A 26359-nucleotide genomic window follows, 5' to 3' on the forward strand; every position below is an offset into this window, starting at 1 on the left:
CTCTAGGGTTTTATAACACCTTAAGTTGGAGTTCAGAGCATGATTTTCTAGAAAGAAGCTTTGTTTGTCTCCTTCATCTTTGTCTTCATGTTTGTCTTCATCTATTGTGGTTGCTTAATGTTGCCGGCGAAACTCCAATGTAAGTTTTTTTTTCTTGGATGAAAGTTTCATTAAAAGGAGGGGAGGGGAAGGGAAGGGAAGGGAAGGGAAGGGAGGGGAGGGACTGAAATTACTTAGCTCAATTTTGCTTTAGTTTACAAAAAAAAACTTGACAAAGAAACGGACAGGAGAGGCAGAGCTCTCACTGTCTTCACATGACCAACTGAATAGAAGGAGATGTAATGATGGCTGTTCAGGCTAGCAAAGAAGGTAAGCTATTGTGAACTTGGTCTTTTTTTTTTTATGAAAACAAATTGGCTAATATGAATGGATCTGGCTTCCAATGTTTAAGGTAAAATCAATCTGTACAAATCTAGAATATATTTTTACCAGATCTTTATATATATCAAGAAAATCAATCTGAATACACCAAGCGTGCAATGTTTAAGAAATTAAAAGAAATCTTAACAAGTTTAGTCAATGATAATTTAGAAACTAATTTGGTGCAGGAAAACTAATGATTCAGAAATCTGAATAGATCTTGCCATCCCTAAAAACTCTAGATGTGCTAATTATGATTGATGCAATGATTTTAATGGAAAAGAGGGTTAATTTTAACTTAGTTAATTCTTATGATAATTTTAATTTTGTACAGGAAGAACAATGGTAAAACAATTTGAACAAAATCCATGTTTAGAGGATGTTCGTACAAGTCAAAAGAATATACTAACAATGATTGCAAAATGTGGTCGGCGAATTAACTCTCTTATTGTTAATTCTGCTTATTTAAAGGGAAAAATATGAAGTTTTCCAATCGTTTCATTGTGTTCTTAATTGCATAATTAAATGATATGTGTTTTCTTAACAGTTTACAATCTAGATGGCTCTTGCATGACCATAATATTTTCAAAAATTGGTATGGTTGTAAATAAAGCCACCACTTAAACAAGTACATAAGAAGCCAATCAAAATAACATCTCCAATAACAGAGTTGGATCCTTCCATCAATTCGGTGGTCAGTATCCAGGTGTACGTTTTTGAATGTCCATCTACATATTGATTAATTATCTTCATCAACTTCATCAATAAACAATTTCAGTATCAAAATACTTAATTTTTTTAATATTAAAGTATACAATGTACTTAGGTTTCCAAAAGAAACAAGAGGTTCATTTCAATTTTTTTATAGAGGTTCTCAATTCACAAGCAAAAAGCGCCTAGTTATGATTGTTTACCTGCTACAATCTTCACTTCCTAATTCATATATATTTTTAATTGTACTATATAGAAATTTGTAATTTTGTTTTTGTTCTTTTAGCAGATGAACTTTGAAAATTTTATCATATTGAGTTATTATTATTATTATTATTGTGATATTTACGAATATTATACACAAACAATGAGAGGAAAAAGAAAAATGCAAGGAAAGGGAAAAAGAACTTGTGGTAAAAAAAGCAGCACGTCAAGGTCTCCCTTGATCCAACTGTTGGCCTGCTGGCCTATGATTCTTTATCTAATATATATAGCTTGCACAACACAAGCAATAATAAGTTTCAAAGGTTGGTATGCTTGTAAATAAAGCCACTAATTAAGCAAATGCATAATGTCAGAGCGGCTTGAGCTTTTGGGAAATTAAAAAACTAATGCTGTGTTGGATCTGTATGGTACACGTTGGAAGCCCAGTGGATATTTGCATACACTTTTAGTTCAATCGGTTCCATGACACATAAAAAGCCAACCAAAATGACATTAGGATTGACATGGTTTGATTCTTCCATCAATTAGTGCTCAATATCTAGTTATACATTTTTAAATGTCCATTTACATATTAATTAATGATCTCATGAGTATACAATTTGGCATTTCAAATTATGGTGAATCCATAATTTTCTATTTGGCGTTACAATTATTGCATCATTTTAAAAACATGATATATAGTATACATCGTGTGGATATAAGTCCACATACTACTTTATTTGGCATCATGTTTTGAATATCTTAAAAATGAGGATACATAGTAATAGTATACATCAAAATTAGGTTAAACGACTATTACAAATAAATCTTATGTTATTTTCTGAAACAAAAAAAAAATTAAGCATACCATATATAGTTTGGTTTGTATATATTAGATATAAGTTATCATTTAAATCTCTATATGTCATATTTAACACTTTTAGCCTGATGTAATTTAATTTAATTTGTCAAATTTTCTACTAAATCAAATCTCACTTTGTTGGATTAGAACAACCTTAAATAGCTTATTAGTTTTAAGAATAACAACTTACATCGCCGAGCTTGGTAGCATAAGCTTGTGACCCAAATGGGGGGCAACAAAGTGATGGAACATTACTATGGCTCAAAATTCCAGGCTCATGCAGCTAACATCTGGCTGGTCCATTCCAAGCTGAGAGTTTAACCATGACCAAGGTTGAGATGACTTGGTTCCTAGAGTGGAGGGCACCGCGCTAGGCTGGCTTCACAGAGCAGCGACAACCTCCTACTCCTAGAAGTGGAAGGAATACAAGGTGGTGCTACCCGAGCCCACATGGTCTAATGAGCCAAGCTACTGCACCATCACTTTTTTGTTGATCAGTTTAACGAATATTCATCAGGTACAAATCAGTTAACAGTTAAGTTACACAAAATCCTATGTAATCCAATAGGATCAACAAGCTGATGTATATTAGTCTTTAATATTAGTGTTGTGAGAATTCCACATGGAAAGAATAAGAATGAAATTTGTATTTTATATTGTCTGGAGACATCTGTATTGTATAAAGACATCTGTATAGCCTGGAGACATCTGTATTTTGGAAAAAGGTAAAACAGTTTTATAATAGTTTGGCAACCAATACTTACACAATATGGTTTCCCCTAAGGTACACTATGGTTTCCCGTGAGGTACACTACATGGTTTCCCCTAAGGTATAATATGTTTTCCATGAGGTACACCGTGGTTTCCTCTAAGGTACACTATTGGTTTCCCATGAGGTACTGTTGTCCTAAAATGAGACTCTAGCAAGTGCATTAGATACAAGTAATAAAATGATAAGTCCAGTATCGTATCCACAGGGAATTGAGAATCAAAGTTTACAAGAAATACTTTGTAGAACATGGTGTGTGTCTGTGTCAATTCTTTAATTTGAGAGGTGTTGTTCAAACATAAACAAGATCAGATCTTTAGTTGATTTCAAAGAGTACTTAATGATAGAAAAGGGAAGAACAGGTCAAGCACACCAGAACAGGTCACTTTCAGTCTCTAAACATCCTATTTATTCATGAATGAAGTAAAGTGATGCCAAGGTCTCTGTTTTGATGCTCACTTAAGTCAACTCTCGTGTGTTCTTAAGATTCTAAGACATACTGCAACCTTAAGCGTCCCCAAAGTTGGTTCTTTCTTGCATTACGATCTAAACAGCATTTCTCTAAAGAAAACCCTTGATGCAACCTCCTGACATCTCTGTTTCGGGGTTGAATGCTTGACTAATGGTTCCGTGAAGATGAAAGCAGTGTCCTATCATGCATCTAACACTAACATACATGCATTTAGCAATGGAGTTAAGGATTTGTCAAGCACATCATAATATATCAACATTCATTCATAAATAAGATTAATAGAAGACTTACATAACCGGCCCTAACTGGCCAAACCCATTCAAAACGACTACTCACTCATAGTGAAGAGTGAATAGCCACCATTTTCCACAGACCTCCATTGGAGGCGTCATTGTCCTAAGAGAGCTTCGCCTCTCTTCAAAAGTTCTAACTAAAACTGATTGTCTCCAAAAGTAAAAAGGTGTCCTTTTTCCTTTCCTCGACTACGTCTATATATAGGAAGAAAAACGAACCATGCCACAAAATATTACAAAATAAGATTGTTTTTCCTACTGTTACCTAACACTAGGGAATGATTAAAATTAAGTTAACCCTTGAACACTCAAGGGGTGATCCGTCTTATCATCATGTTGCTTTCCTGCCTTTCCTACAACTGCTGCCACGCCGCACCCATCACTTGTCTAGTCGCTATCCTTCATCGGGTACATAGTGAAAATCCGCTGGATCAAAGGGCGCTCAACTCCTTACGGTTTGTTGCAAAACAGGCTGTGTTATCGCCCATTTTGACTTGATCAATACAATTTGCATAAAACACTTATAAGTCCATGTATTTCGGAATATTTTGCGTGAAACACACATAAAATGTTATTAGAATGCTGTTTAATTATAGTCATATTCATGCCCAACAAATACCCCCAAATAAAATCCTTACTTGTCCTAAAGTAAGCAAAAAGATAATAATAACACAAGAAAATAGTTTTAGGCATGAATAATCAAAGGAGTATTTACAGAAAGAATTTATGCAGAAATAAGGGAAACAGAATTATAGGAAAGTGATTTAAACAGAAAGAATTTAAGAAGAATAACTTTTTGAACAATTTGTGACTGCTAATGAGGCTTTTGCTAGAATCAAAATTTTAAAACCCTTTCTTATGAAATTCCTCAAAGCTTCAAATTGAACCTCAATCCTCATTTAAACCACCTGTTAAGCTCCAAGTGCCTCACTAAGCTTAGAAAGATTCACACACTCTCAAATGGCCTTTGTTGCCATAGGGGAAAGTATCATCACTTCTCAGCTTAGTACTATGATCGCTACGTTATGACATTGCTCATTGGCCCTATCTCGATGGATCAAAAATTTTACGATCATAGTCAAAAGGTCTTGACATGGGTCGTACCGTTAGGCTAAGGCTAAGGTATGGACGTGAATTGGTAATTTAAGTGTATGAATTTTCTACATGCAATGCAATTTTACCATACTCGGCACTTAGCATAGATCATTACGCACAGCCCGTTTCACAATATAAGCCAAACTATCCCATGAATACACAAACATAATTATCCAAACATTTGACTTTAGTCTCAAGATGTTAGCATTTGTCCAAAAATTTAAGAGACTAATTCAAACACTTTTCTGTTATCTTTTTAAAATTCCTATTCATTCCTCAAATGTCATCATTTCATCGTTTGATCATTATAAACACAGATTTTCTCAAAAAAATTTCATTTTTCTTTCTCTCGAGCAGCTTTTCCTGAGCATGAGACAAATTCAAGGTGTTTTTGGGATTACAGTGAAGGGCATTGGTTCCTTAAATCTGTGTTTGCGAAATAATAGGTTAAGGCTCAAGTTGGATATCCTAACAATGTGAGTGCGAAGCACATGTAGGCTTTTTGTGGAGTGAATTTGGGATCTAACTGCCTTTTTCCTCTTATGATCATCCAAAATTTTACCATTTTGATAGGGCAGCCAAAGCAATACCTACCTAAAGACAATATGCACTAGCCCTCTCATGAAGAATCATCGCATTTTCATGCTAATGTAGGCTCAAGTTCTCACATTTCAGGGCTTTTGCGTTGGAGCAGGAGATTCTTTAAGTGAAGATTGAGTTAAAACTTGAAAATTTTCAGAAATTCACGATTTTAAAAGGGAGCTCAAATAATAAAACAAAGCTATCACCTCAAATTTGCAATCACAAAAGCACAATCAGTTGCGAAATGGATCAGAAAGTGAAATGATTACATAAACACATTATGCGATTTGCTTAACAAGGACGTCAAGATTTTATTAGAGGGAAATTTGCTTAAACTTATCATACTACAACAACAGCACACTTCATCTTTTTATCATGTTATGCTCAAGTAGATTTGCAGTAGTTTAAACACATGCAATCCACCCCCCAAATAAAATTAACATTGTCCTCAATGTTACTCTAACAACAGGATAAAAGAATCATAACATGATAACATGGGAGTGTAACAATAAAAACAAAGAAGGGTTATAAGTGTTACCGGATGCTTGGATAACGACAAGTTTGAGGTTTTAGACAAGTGGGGAACGAGAGGAATCAACCTCTCGATCCTTAGCAAGAGCGGCACCATTCCCTTTCGAGGAGGTAGCGGCATTTGTTTTATGGACATCAGATTTTTCTCTTACCGGACTTTTAACCGAGGTACCCGAAGGACTTTCCTGCCCATGCTCCTCTATACAGACATGCTTCAGCATATCCACTTCTTGTTGCAAAACAGCAGTTTTATGCTCAAGAGCATGGATCTGGTCTCGGTTAGCCACATTCTGCGTAAACAAAGCATCGAACTTGCAAACAATATCATCATTGGTGAGCTTTGTACATTTCTTGTAAAAAGCGAGGTCTTTTTCGGGCGCAATCTGCTCGGACTCAAAGGAAACAGACACAGTAGGTTCACACTTTCTCTTGTGGCTTTCAACTCTCCTTGCTTCAACGAAGTCGGCCATCCATACCCATTTCCCATTCACCAGCTTCCCAAACAACATGCTTTGCAGGCTCCTTAAATCAATTTGGTCAGGGTGGTTCACCACAGTGAGCTGGCTGCGGTCCTCTAGTTTAAAAACCCCAAGTTCTTCTGCAATCCGAGTTACAATGCTTCCACAGCAAATGACCGAGGAATTCTTCTTTCCGAAGTTGCTGATGTACTCCCCAAACCAATAGCCTAAGTTCATTCTGGGCCCGATCGACATACTCCACAAGGCCGTCAAGTCGGCATGGGGAATAGTAGCCTGGTTTTCTCGGGCAAAGATGGTTCCCGAAACCAGTTTATGCAGGTAGCGGATGGCATAGTCATCAATATTCGACGCTTTGGAAACACTACCGTCATAGCTTTGCTAGCCCGAAATAGAATGCCAGAATGCTGTTGGGTCAAACACCTCAGGAGTCTGAGTAAATGCCTCCTTGTAGCCTTCAGATTCCAGATCATCATCGTCCGTAGCACCTAGTAAACTGTTGAACGTATTCAATGAAGGCCGCTACGTGTGAGTCATTAGCCTGAAGCTAAACTTGCATTCTTCGTCGGGATCTGTGATATCTGGATTGTGCTTAAACATGGCCAAGAATTCTAATGTGAGTTCTCTGTAGGCTGGCTCAGTCATTTCAAAGAAGCAGTCGAAATGGCCGGCCTCCATGAGCCTCCACACACGCTGATCAAGTTTGAGCCTTTTTCCAGCAAACTGTCCTCACAGGCCCGAATTCGAATTGCGCAAGTTCCTCATAATATTTCTGCATGGCCGCATCCTTGAACTGAGCAAGCTTTTTCACCAATTTTTCGTCCGGAACGAAAGCAACTGAGCCTGTCCCCGCCATTTTTCCCTTAGCTTTTTCTTTCTTCGATGAGCCCTCGATTTTTACCTGCTTACCAGAGCCACGAGTTCTCATGCTGTGCTCAAGTTTAAATAGGGTTTCCCAATGGTAAAGAGCACAGAGCATGCGGTGACTAGTGAAAAGGAATGTATGAAAAAGAATTCAAATCGAGCAAGGGACCGTAATGAGGTAGGTCTCCTTAAGTAGGGAGAGGAGATGGAACGGTCTGTTGCCAACCCATCTTTATGAGGGCGGCCCAAAGGACGCCACCTGGACAAATTGGCAAAAGGCGCGTACCTTCGAATAGACCCTTGGGTGACAACCCATCTATTTGACTATTACCTCTAGACTTCAGCATTTTTACAATTCTCGATTGTTTCCTTCGATAATTTTCAAGTTCAAGTTCATTCAAGCTTCCAGTACATTTTTATTTTTATTTGTTGTTCAATCATTTTCTGTAAGGTCGGTATCGTTTTGATAATCGAATCTTTAGAAATTTTCGGTCTCTTTAATTCTTACAGTCGTTTGATATTTAGAAGTTAGAAAGCGCACTCAATTTCATTCCATAGTTTGATAATACTATAATTATCTGGCACGCCCGTAATTTCCCACGAAAGAGCCAAACAATACTAAATAATAATATTAAGGGATAAACATCAAAATTGATCCAAACATTTTATGACTATTATTAAACCTTGTTAGGATTGTAACGTGTTAAATCAACAAGTAAACAATAATGTTCAAATTTTTGACCCTAATATTTTACAAATATTATGAAATCTTGTTGGGATTGTAACGTGTTAAATCAATAAATAAACAGTAATAGTCAAATAGATCATGTAAGGAATTTGGTCAGTCACCATTAAATCCAATTTTATTAAATTTAAATATTAGAATAATTTTAATTTCCACCGTATGATTTTAATATGCCTAAATCTTTTTTTTTTGGTAGAAAAGGAAAAGAAAAACGAACAACAACAAACTACCCAAGAATTAGCCTAGGGAAGCTAACCCCAATTCTATCTTCTAAGAGAAGAGGAGAGATGAAACTAGGGGAAACCGGAAGGGTAGTAACGCCTAACGTCCCTTCATAGCCTGCCGCCGCCAAGCGATCAGCAACACGATTCTGCTCTCTAAAAATGTGTCTGAACTCTACGAACTCAAAGGAGGAGCAAAGCCTTTTAATAGCTTTGATGAGGTTGCGACTGTGAAGACCCATAGAATGATTCTCAGAAATCATTTTGATTGCTTCCAAATTATCAGACTCCACAGAGAGCCTCTTAACACCCAGCCTTTTAGCAAGATTGATTCCAGTAAGAATAGCCCAGAGCTCCGCAGAAAAGAAAGAACCCAACCCTAAATTCTGGGAGAACCCAGAAAGCCAGGCGCCCCCTGCATCTTTAAGCACACCTCCAGCCGTAATCTTACCGTTACTGAGGCAGGAACCATCAGTATTCAGCTTCACAACCCCCTCTCTTGGCCTGCTCCATCCCACGAGATGGACATCACAACACTGAGAGGCTCTGACAAGGGACTCTCCTTTGAAACTATCGATAATAGAGAAAAGTTTTTTCGAGAAGAAATCAGCTAAGTTTGTCATAAAAATAGTTTTATCTCCAAAAATCTCCTCGTTTCTCCATTTCCAAACTTGGTGACAGATAATAGCAAAGAAAATGTCACCATGCTCCATGTATGGAAGCAACTTTCCTCTAACACCATCAGAGAACCAGTCGACCTCAGAATGTGCCATGAAGGAAGAGAAAATATGGTGTGGTAGAATTTTCCTCCAAACCTCTTTACTATTAGAGCAATCTCTAAGAGCATGGTACAAAGTCTCAACATGGCCTCTGCATCTACTGCAAGCTCCAGAATCAGCCAAGTGCCTTCTGTGCCTATCCGAATTAGTAAGAAGCTTGTCCTTAACGCCCAGCCATAGGAAACTCCTAATACGGAAAGGAACTTTAAGGGTCCAAATCGACTTCCACACATCCGAGGGAGGATCAGATCTAAAGAGAGAGAAAGCTTCAAAGGCCGATTTGCAAGAATAAACTCCATTGTTAGTCAGCGCCCAACAGTGCCTATCCAAGTCTTCCTCTTGATTACTCACCTTCACTCCCCGCATTCTAAGGAGAGTCTCAAGGCTAAAGAAAGTATCAAACTTTGACCAGATCCAGTCCCCTTCCGACTCAACCACATTGGCAATCCTCCAGTTGCGTATATCACTAGGCGGGGGGGAAGAACACACCTCAATTAACGGTTTATCCCCAATCTAGTTATCAAACAAGAAACTAATGGACTTACCATTCCCCACCTCCAGGCCAACTCCTGAGCAGAACTCATCAAACACAGCACTAAGTCCTTTCCAGAGGAAGGAACAATTAGCAACTCTCTCTTTCGGACCCCTGAAGATTTTGTCTTTCCGATACTTACCACAAAGGAGGCGAACCCAAAGAGAGGAGGGGTTTTGCCACATACGCCAAAGGAGTTTCATTAATAAAACTTTATTATTGTCCTTTGCTTTCCTAATACCCAGACCTCCAGAATCTTTAGGCTGGCAAACCTCACTCCAAGGCATAAGATGGATCTTCCTGCCCTCCGCAGCTTCCCCCCACAGGAACCTACGGTTAATGTTGTCAAGATCATTAAGCACAGGATCCGGAAGCTTACAAGCCTGCATGATGTGATTGGGAGCAGCACAATTAACAGATTGAATTAACGTGAGGCGGCCAGCGAGAGACAGAGTCTTGGCTTTCCAAGTGGCACACGTCGAATTAGCTTTATCCAAAGTCTCTTTGAAGGAGCCTTTAGACACACGCTCACTGTGGAGGGGAACGCCCAGATACTTCCAAAGAGAATCAGTAAGAGGAATACCTGAGAGATCACTTAATCTAATCGTATGATTAAAGTCTAAATAAATAAATTAATATGCCTAAATCTAATCATATGATTAAAGTCTAAATAAATAAATTAATGAATAAATAAATAGGTGAATAAATAAAAATTTCAAAATACCTTTGAAAAAAGAATTCACAATGAATTTTTTTGTAATGAATATTTTTCATTACTAAAATGATATTTAATTAAAATAGATAAAGGAAATAAATATTGTTTCTATATTCTTAAAAATATTCCATATCCATAACATCAACATATTCCTTAATAAAAATAATGATTGCAAATATATAACACTAATTTATAGGCTAAAAAATTTGAAAAAAATAATAAAAAATTATTACAGTGTATTGTCTTTGCAAAGATGTCCAAAATACCCTAATCACAATTGTAATATGTGTATAAAAAGGAGGGGAGAATAGCTTAATCAAACTTTATACCGGTCTCCACCAGAAGAAAAAATAGTTCTTTCTTTCCCCTATTTCTTCTCACTTTTCTATTCATGGCTTCTTTCAATGGTGGAGATTGTATCAAAGGCCAATGGAGTCCTCAAGAAGATGATACTTTAATCAAGCTAGTTAAACAACACGGCCCCAGAAATTGGACTTTCATAAGCACCGGAATTCATGGCCGCTCAGGAAAATCATGCCCGTTACGGTGGCTTAATCAACTCTCGCCAGAGGTTCAGCACAGACCTTTTACTACAAAGGAGGATGATACCATTGTTCAAGCTCACGCTATTCACGGTAATAAATGGGCCACAATTGCTGGACTCTTGCCTGGCCGGACTGATAATGCCATTAAAAATCGTTGGAAATCTACTTTGCAGAGAAAACGCCAGGCCGAGTTCTTGTCTGCATCATCCAAGTCTAACTTGACTGTCAAGAAGATGAGTCTTGACATTTCATCTGAGTCTAGGTCTGATTCGGGAGCGAAGAGGCTGTGTTTGGGTGTAGGAACGGATTATAGTTGTTTCAGTAGGGTGCCTGAGACAGTGTGGACTTTGTGTCCACCGGGGGATGGGTTGGTTCTGGGAACTGCTGTGGCGGAGAAGGGAGGAGAAGAAGGCGGAGACGCTGAGAAAGAGGAACAGGAGGAGAAATGTTTGCTCAGTTAAATGCAAAAGATGATAACTGTTGAAGTGAAGAGTTATATTGATAAATTAAGGTTAAAATGAGACAAGACTAGATTTATAAACTCTTCTTTTATGAGTAATAATGTTTTTAAGATAATTAGGATTAATATTTAACTGCATTTGATCTAATTCATTTTTCTATACATTTTTCGGATAAGTTTTTTTTACTACAAGATTATCATTATCTCGTACACATGATTTAGAAAATATTACAAGGAAATTCAATTTGGGGTTTTTATATTTTTTGTCACAACACGATTTCAAAAATAACTTGTTTGATGTAATTACTAGTTTTTTTAATCACAAATACACGATTTTAAAAATAACTTCTTTGACATTATTATCTTTATTTTAGATAAATAATCAGTTTTGATAAACTTTAAACATCTGCTATCAATATGCTATCACTTAGTCACGATTTTATACCTAACTTTTGACATCTTCTATCAATATTTTTATTTTGTTTTTCCCAATTGTTTTTTTTTTATCTATTCAATTTAATTGTAACACCAAAACTTAATTAAAGTCCAATCGTTGCACTATTGAGAATCAATTTCAGTTTCAGAAACTAGTAAATTATTTATCCAAATTAATCAAAAAGTATGCAAAAAGAAAAACCCATAATAATTTCACATAATGCAAAAACTTCAGGGTTTATGAAAGAACTTAAGGAAAAAAAATGGCAGATTTGCTACTCCTAATACGAACCGGTCCTTACTGCACACCACAGATCGAAAAGGATTGTTTCAAACCATTGACTTCACAAAACCAATTGCTCTTGGTAACTGAATAAGCTGCCCTTTTCACGAAAAGAAATTCGTAGCCCATTCAAAAACGATAACGGAATAGAAGACTTTTCCGAGTTGCTATCCTGATAAGGATTTGATTCCCCCTTTAATATCGTCTAGGGTTGAACCTATCCTGTCCTCCCTGCATCTGAAGCGAGAGCAAATGCTGTTGAAATCTGCAAAATACAACTCCAATCCAACTCAATTAAGATGTGTTCAGTGCAATACCTGAGGTGTGTTTGCAGAGGTTTGTGAGAGAAACTTAACAAACTCTTCCTTCTTTCTCTCCAAATTGAATCTTTCAGAATTCAATAGCATTTGCTCTGGCTTTAAATCCTCTGTCAACTTCTCCTTTTCCCATGTCTTCTATTTGAGTTGATTCTCAGTTTCCATGTTGCTATCAGGTGGATTTGCTGACATGGAAGGTTTTGGAAATCTTACATCAACATCAGTCCTGGGGAACAAAAAAAAAATCCAGAAAGAAGAGATACCAAATGAGAAATACACACATAACACGCGCTCACACACACACATGTAACTCTAAACATAGGGTATGCCAAAATATGTTATTTACTAGCCAGATGCATCGCATGAAGCGTCCCCGCTAAGCGAGGGTCCGGAGAGGGATCTCATCACAAGGGTCTACTGGGGGCAAGCGTTCCCCTGCCAATTTTTTTGGCAAGAGGTCGCTCCTAAGACTTGAACCCGTGACCTCTCGGTCACACAACAACAACAATGTTTACCGTTGCGCCAAGGCTCACCCTTTGAATCGACCATTCTAGACAAAATAGGTATTTCTTTTCTTTTGTATGATAGTTGTACAAAAATTGGGGGAAGAAAAATCCATGCACCAAATATCATGAGTTGAATTTGGAAGGTCATAGGCTAACGCTATGAACCGTATAGGTGGCCTATTATAATCGAATTATAGCACATACATAATTCTACAATGTATCATGATTCAGAAAGACATTTCTTTCTTAGTGCATTTAAACTACCTACATGCAGAAAGAAAATTCCCAAATACCACAAAAGGAGATGTTGTAAACAAATGAAATTCACCATTAGATCCAATTGGAAGACAATTTCATGTCAATAATGAAAGCAAAATACTTACCGATTCCCCAAGGAAAAGAAACCATTAATCTTAATAACCCCTCCATCCAGTGAAATTGCTCCATCACTTATAAGTGGAAGAGCTAGTAGCATCTCCTCCCTACTTTTATAAACTTGCAGGTGAGAAAAGAGGCTGTAAAATAGAGTCTCTCTGAGGCCATAGACATCAGATACATACAACAAATTCATGTAATCCACATGGATCATGTTAACAGCGAAACCAATAAATCCAGGTGGGCACTCGCCATTAGGCAATTTTGGCTGTAGAAGATCAAGCCTTCTTTGAGGGTCATCATCCACAAATTCACCACAGTAAGGTCTACAAGGGAAAAAAAGTTTGTAATTCAAGAGCTGAATTCCAAACAGCAATAAAGAAAAGAAAGAGATACATGCCTTAAATTTTCGAGACAAATGACAAGAAATCGACCATCCAGAGTCCGTCCGATAGTAGTACCAAAGCCTCGAATTCCAGAATCACTATTTATATGGCCTTCCTTGTCATAAGTTTCAAGAGCTTTAACACCTTCATAAGTCTTGCAAACAATTCCTAGCATTGTCTCTACTCCTAAGTACTCTGAAAGAAGTCTGCAATTAAGAAAGAATAAGTAAAAGTAGATTGAAAATAGTGCAGATAACTAACAACAACTGCATTATCATGCAGCTCTTTAAAGAAAAGATCAGTGTGGCAGTAAGTACAGAGGCATTTCACTGATTGAAAATAATAAGAGCTCTTGGAATTGTGGAGTACATAAATTAACTGACTACATTAGAACCAGGAATAGTATGCTATATTAGCAAGGAAACTAATCATAAGACTTATTTCATAGAAGAGGAAGAATCTACATGTTAGATAGATAGTAAATATCAATAGCAGATAACATGCAACTTCAAACTAACCTGCTAAGATTATCATCATCCACCTTGCCCAGAGTAGCAACAATACCAAGCACATCCTTAGTGAATCCGAGTTGAGGTGCATGAGTACCATGGCGCGTTGTCAGCTGACACAGAATGCCTGCAGCAGAAGTTTCATGCTGCAGAATCTGATTTACTGTTTCTTCCTCACTCTGATTGGAGGAATGGCTTTCACTTTCACCACCAGGAGGTATTGCGGAGTGATAATTACCAAGAATAACTGAAAGGAAACTTGTCAGAAGCAAAAAATGAAAATGGAAAAAGAGATATTATGCATCACAAATGATTATACAGATAAAATCTCCAAACAATTCTAGCATCTAAAAGTAAATCCTTCCATTCGGAAACATAGACTGGAAGTTGAGATAAAAAAACTGCTCACACTATAAGTTCTGAGCTTTGGATTGAGTTATTGGTCCTTGACTATGAAATCAAGAAGTAAATCTGCTTTTCTTTTTCGACCTAGCTTACCTATAATGAGAATTAATTTCGTGATCTCTGAATTTGTTTTTCAAATGATGCTTACTTTATTAATGATAAACACTTCCCTGTTATAACTTATAAGAGTATAAAAGGCAGACTTGAACTAGAACTCCTGCTCATATTATAATTCAAACTTCCTAAATAAAAATTCTGAAAATAATACCATGACCCTATTAGAATTAAAACTTCCTAAATAACAATTCTGATAATAAATTCCTACTCCTCAAGGACTAAGACTTCCTAAATAAATAACAATTATGAAACTAGTAAGTCCTAAACCTAATCAAAATAACGATTTATTATGATATAGACTAGCTACAACAGTTTTAACATTGTCTTCCCATACAAAAATGAGTGTCATCTCATGCACAAAGATGATAACTGGAGCTACTTCACCAAAGCATCAGTTGGTGATAGGATCTTCATCATCTGGTTCTAGTAAAGGTTCCTCCAGTCCTTCCAGCCAGTGATATCTTTTATACTGATGTCCTCATGTATACGATTAGTCATAATTATAACAAATCCCCTTAGTCTTTCGTTTCTCTAAACGGTCCTTCCACTGCTGGCCAGCAGTACCATCTTGATAATTTCTCTTTTTTCATATAGCCTTGGTAATTCAGCAGATTTATGCAACTCTACTTCGACCACGATTGTGCCTTTCAACAGTGTGTTGATGCTTACAAAAATTCTCACACATATGCAACCAACCAGCTCAAGGGATCATACGACCCATCAAACTTAGGAAATCTAGTTTCGAGAATTTTGGAAGCAGACCTCCTCCTGCCGTCGTATTCTACTGTCCACCCCCTATCTCCTTCCTTGTTGTGCTAGATTGCCACTCTCCTCAATGGTTTCTAGTTGGAGTACCATGGCCTCCACCTTTGGCCTGTCTTTGCAGTATGAAGCTCAAAAAGGCTTCAAACTGTTTTTCCAGATTACTTGATTCACCCATAACTTGCTCTAATACCACTTTGTTAAGCTCCTGAGTTTTGGATCAAATTACGGGTCCTTGAACCTTGAAATCATGAAGTGAATCTTACTTCTTTTTCTTTCGAGATAGTATGATGAGAATTAATTAATGCAGCTCGTTAGAGAGAAACCTGGATCTCTATGATGAGAACTCCTGACCACTGAATTTGTTTTTCAAATAGTACTTTACGAATGATAAACCTTTCTATAATAGTACAAAAGGCAAACTTAAACTAGTATTCCTATTCTATTAGATTTAACACTTCCTAAAAAAAATTCTAAAAATAAACTACTATCCTATTATAATTAGAACTTCCTAAATAATAGTTCTGAAAATAAACTCTTATTTCTACTAATACTAAGACTTCCTAAATAAATGATAATTCCGAAAATAACAATTTCTAAATAAATTTACTCTGATTTGGACTAGCCACAACAGTTTCCTAACAACATCATTTTCTGTTTATATCAGCAAAAACTTTACTGAAATATCTTGTCTAATTAAATTGACTAAAACATTGAAGGAAACAGTGTATATGAATGACAGATCTAAACATTGCTACCACAGTACTTAAAGCACTTGGAGAACCAAGAATTAATGGCCAACAATTAAAAACAGGTGACTCAGTTGAATTTGTTAGGTAGCTACCATGCTTAAATTAAAAACAATTACACTACACAACATAAATTTGTTCATAGATGTGCTTGTATCCAAGTGAACATCACATGCAAATACTTCTTAGCTGAGTAATCTTCAAGAAGAACTAATCCTCTAGAAGAGGCACAAAAAATAAAATTTAGAATACCTTGCAGATCAAGTATTGAGTCTTCTAATTTGTTTTGTTGACTTTTCAAAATTTTCAAGTTATCCTCATGCTGCTTGATTTGGATTCCTGCTGTGTGTAGATCATCTTGAAATTTCTGCAAAGGTTACAATTTAACAATTAGTTCTTTGACCTACTTTACATTGTAAATAAGCTATAGTAACTTAAAGGATGTCTAAAAAAATACAAATTGCAATGTGAAATTTCGGCTTTTTTTTTACAAATGTCAACTCCATAAAAATAAAATATAAATAACAGAAGAATTGCTTTTGATTTACACCCACATCACAACAAAATGTAAAGATCCTATGCAAACTGAAAACCTTAGAATTGTATATGACGGATTGGGCTTGCATAGAACAACCATTTTGCATTTCATTACTTGGGATAATAGTAGCTTCTTCTTCCATCACAGCTGACAAATCCTGCGGAAACACTCTATGTAAGAATTACAACTAAAACAAAAGGATCGACTTAACATTTGCAACTATGAACATATCATCTCAAAGAGCAACATGACACTATGTTCCTTATACAAATAGGTAAAGCAAGGCACATTTGTATGCATCACAGTGCACCTCAAGAAACAATAAAAAGCCGACAAACAAAAACCATATTTACTAATAATGGAAATAGTCATAGTAATCTTCTGAAATCCAAAGATGATAAAAGTCTAAAACATATGAAGCCTCAGATATAATTTCTTTATGGTCTCACTGCATATAGTGAACAAATTAAAAGCCTTCAAAGCTTATGCTCCCAAATAATATCCTAATTATTGGAAGATGAAGTCATCAAAATTAGCTGCAAAGTTTAAAAGTTCTCTGCCATTCAAAAACAAGGGCTGGCAATATAATTTCTTTGATAACAACCATGCGAGGATATACATGGCGTCTACTCTTCTACATGTCAAAATTTTCAAAATATAGTTCACGGAGTGAAGCAAAATGAATCCAGCCACACTAATCACCATCCTTCTTAGGGTCTCGAAATTTATCATATGCGAGTATTCCAGTGATTAATATGAGATACGGTACGGCGGGGATACAGCAAATTTTATATATAATTAATAATATATATATCATTTATAATGAAAATTCAAAAGATACATAAATATATAAATCACAAATCATATTCATAAAGTGATTATAAAAACACAAATAATACTCTCAAGTCATTATAAAACCACAAATAACATCTATAATATTAACTAATAAGTAATTAATTCATAGCAGATCGACCAGATGAGAGGAAAAACTCGATCAAAGTAGATTGACCAGATGAGAGTGATCGACTTCAGCAAAGCAATCGAGGAAGACAACTGATTGCACAGAACCACTGAACAGAAGAACTCGATCAGATGAGAGAAAAGATTTAGGAATTTCAATTTTGTTAGGGTTCAATGCATCGCACAGGAGAGATTTTCAATTTTAGTTTAGGGTTCAATCGATTTCGTGTCGGTATATACTAGTAATCCTGGGATTATTTCATTTTAATCCTTATATTTTCTGAGTTTTAAAAAAACCCTTATACTTTCATAGTTTTTTTAAAAAAACCCCTAAAGTATCCCCGAAGTGTCCCCGAAGTGTCCTCCGCGTATCCCATCATTTAAAAAAAAATCATTGTAGCATCATTTTTTGATGGGGAATCATTTAATAAAATAATATTATTTATTTTCTTTTTCATTTATTTTATATACATAAAAACCAGAAATCAAGAATCATTTAACACTAATAATCAATCCATACAAAATCATTTAACTCTAATAATGATGAAATGGGTTGGAGTAAAAACATTGTAGCAACATCAAAACAGATAGAGAATATGATGAAAACATGGTTTGATGCAGTAAATTTGATGAAATGTGTTGGAGATGGTCTAAGCCCCTGTTAGTTGCAAACTGAAAAGAACTGTTCATTAAACCCAAAACGCAATATTACCATCCATAAGTGGTTCAGATCAAGGCGGTTAGGTTTTGACAACAACAAATTTAACTTGTCAAAACTAATTTGTGTGACTCACTTATACCAAGTAAAACAAAATTCTCTTGAAATTATCTGATTATGGATTTATAAACATCCATGCAAAACAATTTTTCTTAGAAAGAGAGGAATTAAGTCCAATTTACATTAGAAAATTTGAATTATCCCAATGATCAAAGAAAATTAAGCAATTAAAAAGAACCAGATGAATTCCATCTTAAATTACAAAATGCACAACTGGAAAATTATGGACCCTAATTTGGTCGATCCAACAATGAGCTTACCCGGAAATATAACTATAGAATTCCTGAGCATTAAAGACCTAGGATGGGCAAAGAATAAGATAATAATTTAAATAGTTATCGAGTTTTGTCATTGTATTATACTATTAGGTAATTGTGGTTTCCTAAATAACTACCACTATGTTTAACAGATGCGATATACGAGGTGATATAGGGATAATAAGTGGCTCTTTATATACGTTGTTTGTTAGAGGGGGTGTACAAGGAAGGATAGATGGGTCGAACTCCAATTAATTTTATTTTTTTTAATTTATAATCATAATCAATGTATCTTCCACATGATTTTTTTTAATGTGAGACTAATAATAGTAGACTGGCTCTCTGAACTCGTCCATAATTGTTTTTTAGCTCCCTGAACTTTGCAAATGTCTTACCAGCTCTCTAAACTTGCTTATTCCGTAACAACTGAATACAAAAACCATAATACTAATTCATCAAATTGTCTTCTCGGTCATGAATCTTGTCATCTACACTTCATACGTGCATCATTTTATCGGTAATAAATCACAAACATATGTTGGGATGTGAAAAAAAATATACTATCTTTTGTACAACTTGGACAAAACAATTCAAAAATTTCACCAATTTATAAATTTGCTCTTGGCTACTAACGTTAGGGGTAAAATTGCACCATTTTACACGTTGTGGGTAAAGTTACTCATGACCCAAAATATTAATGGTATTTTTGCTCCTTAACCCTACTAACTCTGGTTCCTCAATATTTTGAAAGGTAGGGGAAGAAAAAAATTACCTCACAACTAGATGAAGATGTATTTTTAGAATTTAGGTTTAATAAGTTTTGGTATTTATTTGGTACAGAATAAGCAAGTTTAGGGAGCTGGTGAGACATTTGCAAAGTTCAGGGAGCTAATAAATTTTTATGGACAAGTTTAAGGAGCTGGTGATACGAAATAAGCAAGTTTAGGGAATTGGTGAGACACTTACAAGTTCAGAGAGTCAATCTACTATTATGGATAAGTTCATGGAGCTGGTGATGTATTAGGCCTAATTTTATTGACCTATTTCAAAGCTTAGTAACCAATTCACAATATAAGCTCAAAAAAGTGAAAAGACTAGTCAGACTTGCCACATATCATTTGCTTAAATATAACAGGAATCTATACTATATACTAAATTTGTAGTTAATAGTACTGATGTATCATCTCTTGAAGATATCTATGGCCCAATGTGCCATTTTCTTAAAATATTGTAACTCTTCTTCTTCACAACTTTTCTCCTTAGCTTTGCATGACCATGGTGATAAACCGTTCCCAAATAATTACCCACGTTCTCAATCTACCCATTCTTTATCTATTCAGAATACACGTTTTATTGGTAACTGCTTTTCTTCTTCTTCATTTGCACTTTGTTTTCTTCATTTTATGTCATACTTCTTCTCGAATTTTGATTTCATTTGTTGTCGATCTGTGTTTTCTAACCGTTCAAATTTGTCATCTTCGAGCGGGGAGTAATTCCAAGAGACGCTTGTTCAAAGAAGCTCGGATCTAGTAATCTTCACCTACCCCCAATGTATATATGGAATCTACACCATTATTTAAAATACATAAAATTAATATGATTATTTTTGTTTGTATATGTAACTTCTTAAATAAATTCAGTAAGTAACACCATTTTTCCTAAAAAATGAAATATTATAGATTTGTTTATTTACAATTTTTTTTAGTAAAAATGGGGTGATGGTTTAGGGAAAGGCCGGACATCCCGCAAAGGAATAGTATACAAAGGAATAAAGAAACAAAAAGAGGAGAACAGAGCAAAACTAAATTCTAAATTGTTCAATCAAACTATAATCACCATAAATGAAAGAATTCCAAAATGAAAGAAAGGTATCTCTGTTCGCGTCCCGTTAATCCCCAATGGGGATCCCCATTATTCCACGTGATAATTGATTTTTTGGATGATTTTAAGTACATTTTAATTAGGTGATTGATTGTTTTCAATTTTTAGTTTTATTTTTATTTGAAAATTTTGAGAATGCTTGTTAATATTTGGTATTATTAGCTACTGTTTCTTAAACGTTTTGCTTTTACTGATTTTTTAAAACGGTGATTCCCCACGGTGAATAGGGAATGAGAAATGTGAATAACTTTTTTAAAACATCTCTAAACTGGATATGGGGTCCCTGTGGGGACGGTGATGGAGATCAGGGGATGGGAAATGCATTCCCCGACCCATCTGGTTTACATCCGTAGAGAATTCTTGCAGCAGCAGATGAAATCTCTGCTTCCACTTGCTCTACTATTATTTTGTATAAACTCAGAAACAATCCCGTGTAGGCTAGCATCATCACCTATGGAATGTTCAATTTATACAAACGAAAAGTAAAGTTTAAGTTCCATATAAGAAGGTGTTTCATCTTAGCAAATTACTAATTAGCATAGATTGTCTCACCACATCTTGTGAATTGCCATTCTTAAGCCAAACCTATTGTAAACAAAAAACTGAAATGAAAGGTTTTGGACAATTTTGACTTCATTTTTATTTTCACTATAAATCCATTTCAATATAAGAAAAAGTTGTAAAAAAAAAACATTTATGAAACCTGTTCTAGAGCTAGTACATATTCTTCATTAGACAATTAAATAATAGTAACTTTGTAAGGATTTTATAAAAGGACAGGTTCACACTGAGCTCATGGAATTTTTCATTATGGCATATATATTCATCTGAATTAACACACTTTCTTCTTTGTCTATGTCATAGGGATGAAGGCTTAAACATTGTACTAACGGTGACACATAATATTAATCATAATAAAGCAAATGGATCATAACATGAAGAGACATATATATTTTACTAAAACTATTATTGGATCTATATTGATAATTTTCATGATAGAACTTCCCATAATTAAACAAGATAACATCTTATTAATATTGATGTTCAGTCGAGATATGTTCAGGTGGTGATCCAGGTCCAGGGTTATGAATTGGGTTTTGTGCCCCAGGAGTTTCTCTCAAAGAATGACTGTTTGTCGGGAGCTGGGGTGGTTCTCCAGGTCCGGGGTTATGAATTGGGTTTGGTCTGCCAGGGGTTCTTCTGAGAGAATGACGGCTGTGATGAATTGGGTCAGGTCCACCAGGAGATAGTCTAAAAGAATGACCATAAACTCGGCTTGATTCATGATCAGCAGTAATGAGTTGGGATGGGTGATGAATTGGGTCTGGTCCACCAGGAGATAGTCTAAAAGAATGACCATAAACTCGGGATGACTGTTGATGATCATCGGTAATGAGTTGGGTTGGGTGATGAATTGGGTCTGGTCCGCCAGGAACTTCTCTAAAAGAATGACCACAAACTCGGGTTGACTATTGATGATCAGCTGTAATGAGTTGGGGTCGGTGATGAATTGGGTCTGGTCCTCCAGGAACTTGTCTAAAAGAATGACCATAAACTCGGATTGACGGTTGATGTTGAGCTGTAATGAGTTTGGGTGGGTTATGAATTGGATCTGGTCCGCCAGGAACTTGATTGAAAGAGTGACGGTAAACTTGAGGCAATTGAAGAGAAGGATTTGCATTAGAAACTTGCACAGTTAGAGCATGAAGAAGAATGAGCATCATAGCTCCTATTGTTGATAAAATCATACTGGATAAGTGTATTGCATTAAGATATCCAATTAGAGGGATATATACACAAACACTGAAAATCTTAGAGGATCTGATATAAAACCATGAATTGCAAGTATATAGAATTTGAGTTTTATATTTAGCAACTTGGGTCAGAGGAGATTTGATCCCTTGAACCCAAACGAATATTTTCACTTGGCTTCCATGTTTTCTAACAATCAAACCCATAGATAACCAATATTTTCACTTGGACTGGATTTGGCTTCCATGTTTTCTAACAATCATACCCATAGATAAGCTTGAGTGGGTAGCTTCATTTTGGTTGCAAAAAAATTAAATTCAGTTAACCCAATTCAAAATCTTTTAGTGATAGATATTATATTTAGCATCTTGTTTTCTTTCATGTATAAACTCTTTTAGTGATAGAAATTTAAAAATATATAAGGACAATTTTAAAATTTCAATGTTATTTTTGTATTAGGAAGTAAATTAACACCATCTTCCAAAAAATTTGATTCTAAATCTATTTAACAAATTTTAACCCATTAATAATATTATATTGGATTTTTGTAATGTTTTCGTAAATCACGTGTAATTTTACTATCTCTATAAAAATGACATGTCAAAATATGAGATGTTCAATTTGTGTTTGCGAGTGAATCCTATTAATAGTTAATCATATTTTATTTTTCTGATTAATATTATTAGCTTTTATTGCATTATATTGTGTAAGGGTTGATTTAAAAAATTTATTAACAACCTCAAAATGAATTTTTTCAAGAATTAAAATTTTTTAGTATCACATTTACTATGAAATAATATTTTTTTATTTTTTTAGCTTTCTCTCTCAAGTGTAAACATTAACTTTCTTTTAATCACCAGACAATGCATAAATTACATCAAAACTAAAAAGTTGAAGAATTAAAATTCTTTAAAATATGTTCTTTAAAATATGTTCTTTAAAACATCCTCTTCAAGAAGTCCATCATTTCACAAGCATGCATATCTATGAACTGTTTTTTTACATCTATATAATGTGTAAAAGTTAATCAATGAAGTCATGTTATAGTTATCCGCGAAGTTCTGTGGTTAAATTGCATGTTTGAGTCGTGATCAATTTATTTTTTATTCATTAAGTCATTATAAATTAAACTGTTGATTAATTATTTTTAAATACATTAAGTCTCTATTTTTTAAATGGATATACTAAGTCTTTGATTAATGATTTTTTTTCAATATATTAAGCCCTCCCGTAACAATTCATTTATGCCAAAAATTCAAACTCGGTTTAGCATGCATAAACTGTGAGCATATCAATATTTTTCTAAAATAAAATGTATATGCCACAAGCTTTGATTGGTTTGCTAGCATGTGAGACAGAAATGTACAAGTTATGGATACAAATATGCATTGAAAGATGCCGCAAAATACTACTGTGATATCAGCAAATGTTCCAAAAGGCTTTGGAATTTGGATATGCGTAATAAAACCAAGATATTATTTTTAATTGAAGTTATTATTATTATTTGATAAATTATTTTTAACGAATATTGTATTAATTCTCTTCCAATCATTAAAGAACTAAACCACTTCAAAGGGAATAACATTCTAATTTTATATTGAACCACACAAAATTAAGAAATAGTCATTTATTTGGATTCTCACACTACAAGAAAAAGGAGTATTAGTAATAAAAATTTAATAAGGGTCTAAAATTCACTTATAAAAAATACTTTTAATAAGCACAAATTCTATTATTATTTAATAATAAGCAAAAACCTTTTTTGATTTACTTTTACCAAAAAAACCCCTTATTAATTCATTCTAAAGTAAAACCCCTTTATTTTCTATTTTAATATCTAAATTAAAACCCCTTATAAATTTTAATAAAAAAATTAAATACTTATTAATTATAGTAATAACAAGTTAATCACTTATTAATTTCTTTTGCTTTTAATGCCCTAAATTTTCCCCCCCATGAATTTTCATTTCCCTCCCAAACTTTTGGTTCTCTCCCTCTTTTCTTTTCGTTCCCCCCAAATTAAGGGTCATTACCCTAACCCCATGGCTGCTGTTCTTCTTCCGTCAAACATAATGACTGATGTTTTCTCCTCTCTTCCCCAGTCTCCCTGAATGTCAATTTCCTCTCTTGGCCGCTCTCTATGAACGTCATTCTCCTCTCTTGGCCGCTCACCTCCTGCCTCAGTTCGGTCTCACTGCTAAGGTTTCTTTCTTTCTTCCATTTTTGTAATCGTTCTCCATGTATGTTTGTGTTTTCTGTGAATCTGTTCTATTGATTGCAGGTTAAGAGAAGGAAGTCACAGAATGTTAAGTCCAAGCAAAAACATATCCACATGGAGTCTCGAGAACCTAATCACAGTATCCAATTTGTAAAAACTTTAAACGTCTCTTCTTTTTCTTTCTTATTCTTCAGCTATTTTGCTTATTGATTCTAGATACATTTAAACTTTTATTTTGATTAGATTCGATTTAATCTTTGTTTGGTTTTTATTAGTTGAAAAATGAGGTTCCCCTCTTAATTCGTGCTCATTATTTGTCTTAGCTGCTTTAATTTTAGGGTTTTCTTATTGTTTTCTCTTCCTAAGTTTGTAAGTACATGGAAGAGTGGAATAGTGTTTTAGGTTTCAGCAGTCAGATTGGACTTAGTTTTTCAAAATTGAAAATGAGTGCTGAAATCGTTTTTGGCTTTTTACATGGTGTTATGTATAAAGTGGAATACTGGGAGACTCCTTACAAGGACTGAGGTTTGTGTGATTGATTTGATTGTGTTCATGTTTTTGCATAGAGTGTCAAAAGCAGATTTTGGGAGTTGGATAAAGCAAGGATTAGCAAGGAGTTAAAAGAAAATATTAATTTAAAATTCTTCAAATTTATTGCTTTCATTAGTTGACCATGCATATACTCTGAATTTTATAACCAAATTATGTATAACACATGAAATGCGCAGAATGTGTTGATGCTATACTATCGTATAGATTATGTTTTCTATAAAATCCAATGGGAATTGCTCATGTATCTATTTTCTTATTGTTTTTTGCTTTCGTCTGGTTTCTAACTAGAGGATGGATCAAATGTCTTGCAGTGACATTAATATATGGATTCCTTCTCTTAATTTGTTATACGACTTATATCTGCAGTTATTTCTGCATCTAGTAGTATGGAGGAAACTCATAATACATTGAAGTTTGCTAACAGGGCAAAGAGAGTTAAAATTTATGCCTCTCGTAATAAGGTATGCTATCATCCTAGATGATCATGTAATGGGAGTGCACTTAATACTGAAGCCGATACTAATATGAGCTTTGAAATTGTTCCTATGGATTCCTTTTGAACACATTTTGCTTTTCAAAGTTTCTTGCATTGAACTTGTTGAATACTTGGCAAAGTACAAGCATGTTGAATATAATCAGTGTCGGATACCTCTACGGTGACATTAAATATAGACTCACCCTCAAATTGCAAAGCCAAAAGTACTGTCTGTAGATACTGGTGGTGTTACATCTTTACCACCAGAAGATTCTATTTTTGAAAGGAGGAAATTGGGATACCTTGACATGCAGGAAGAGATAATCAAGGTTATTACTGTTTTTATTCTTGTTCTTGGAATCATGATATCCTCATTAACTGTTCTCTTAATTTAATAGAATAAACTGTGATGAGTTTTCAAGATTGTTTTGGTCTATGTTAGACTTTTTGTTTTTATCTTGTTGCATTAGTGTGAGCCAAACAGGTGACGATTTCATTATGTCAATATAAACTTTATTTAGTTAACTAAGAAATTTGAAACCTTTTGCATCAAGTTGTGACCTACAAAATTCTCTCTTTCAAACGTAACCTTGTCATTTGCTGAGTCAGTTTGAAATTGATAATTTTTAGCATGTGCATATATGTATGCTTCCGTGTATTGCTCTTGGTGTCATGATTCATGAACAGCTATTTCCAGTGGCACTAAATGTTGAAATTATCAGGTTCTGGTTTACAATCTTGGAGCTCGGTTGATAAGTAATGCATATAAACTATGACTGAATTTGATTATTTTAGTCAACTTCTGGCAGATCTTGTTATTGAAAGGTC

At 34.8% G+C, this 26359-nt stretch overlaps 2 protein-coding genes and 1 long non-coding RNA gene across 3 annotated transcripts; 2 read left to right on the top strand and 1 right to left on the bottom strand.

Moving 5' to 3' along the window:
• The first annotated feature begins 10662 nt into the window (after positions 1-10662).
• LOC136234782 (transcription factor MYB73-like) lies at positions 10663-11277 on the top strand. The gene has a single exon (XM_066024254.1). The coding sequence runs from the start codon at positions 10663-10665 to the stop codon at positions 11275-11277; it is 615 nt and encodes a 204-aa protein (XP_065880326.1).
• A 586-nt stretch (positions 11278-11863) lies between these two features.
• Positions 11864-17809, bottom strand: LOC136200726 (protein DEFECTIVE IN MERISTEM SILENCING 3-like). The gene is made up of 8 exons (XM_065991152.1): positions 17632-17809; positions 16675-16815; positions 16373-16487; positions 14097-14334; positions 13593-13784; positions 13201-13518; positions 12312-12537; positions 11864-12231 (listed from the first exon to the last, which is right to left on the bottom strand). Exons 2-7 carry the CDS (start codon positions 16798-16800, stop codon positions 12450-12452), a joined length of 1077 nt encoding a protein of 358 aa, XP_065847224.1. The 5' UTR covers positions 16801-16815; positions 17632-17809; the 3' UTR covers positions 11864-12231; positions 12312-12449.
• A 6596-nt stretch (positions 17810-24405) lies between these two features.
• On the top strand, positions 24406-25486 carry LOC136235409 (uncharacterized). Its single transcript, XR_010691791.1, has 3 exons — positions 24406-24488; positions 24568-24654; positions 25423-25486. It is a non-coding gene; the product is annotated as an uncharacterized lncRNA (long non-coding RNA).
• The last annotated feature ends 873 nt before the right edge of the window (positions 25487-26359 follow it).

The sequence above is a fragment of the Euphorbia lathyris genome, chromosome 7, assembly GCF_963576675.1.
Source record: "Euphorbia lathyris chromosome 7, ddEupLath1.1, whole genome shotgun sequence".
NCBI classification, from domain to species: domain Eukaryota; kingdom Viridiplantae; phylum Streptophyta; class Magnoliopsida; order Malpighiales; family Euphorbiaceae; genus Euphorbia; species Euphorbia lathyris.

Excerpts from the sequence above, each read along its gene's own strand:
- LOC136234782 (XM_066024254.1), top strand. The coding sequence starts at position 10,663 with ATGGCTTCTTTCAATGGTGGAGATTGTATCAAAGGCCAATGGAGTCCT.
- LOC136200726 (XM_065991152.1), bottom strand. The coding sequence starts at position 16,800 with ATGGAAGAAGAAGCTACTATTATCCCAAGTAATGAAATGCAAAATGGT. Across the intron at positions 16,488-16,674 it reads TCTTTACATTTTGTTGTGAT|AAATTTCAAGATGATCTACA; the intron begins GTGGGTGTAAAT and ends TAACCTTTGCAG. Across the intron at positions 14,335-16,372 it reads CTCAATACTTGATCTGCAAG|TTATTCTTGGTAATTATCAC; the intron begins GTATTCTAAATT and ends GTTTCCTTTCAG.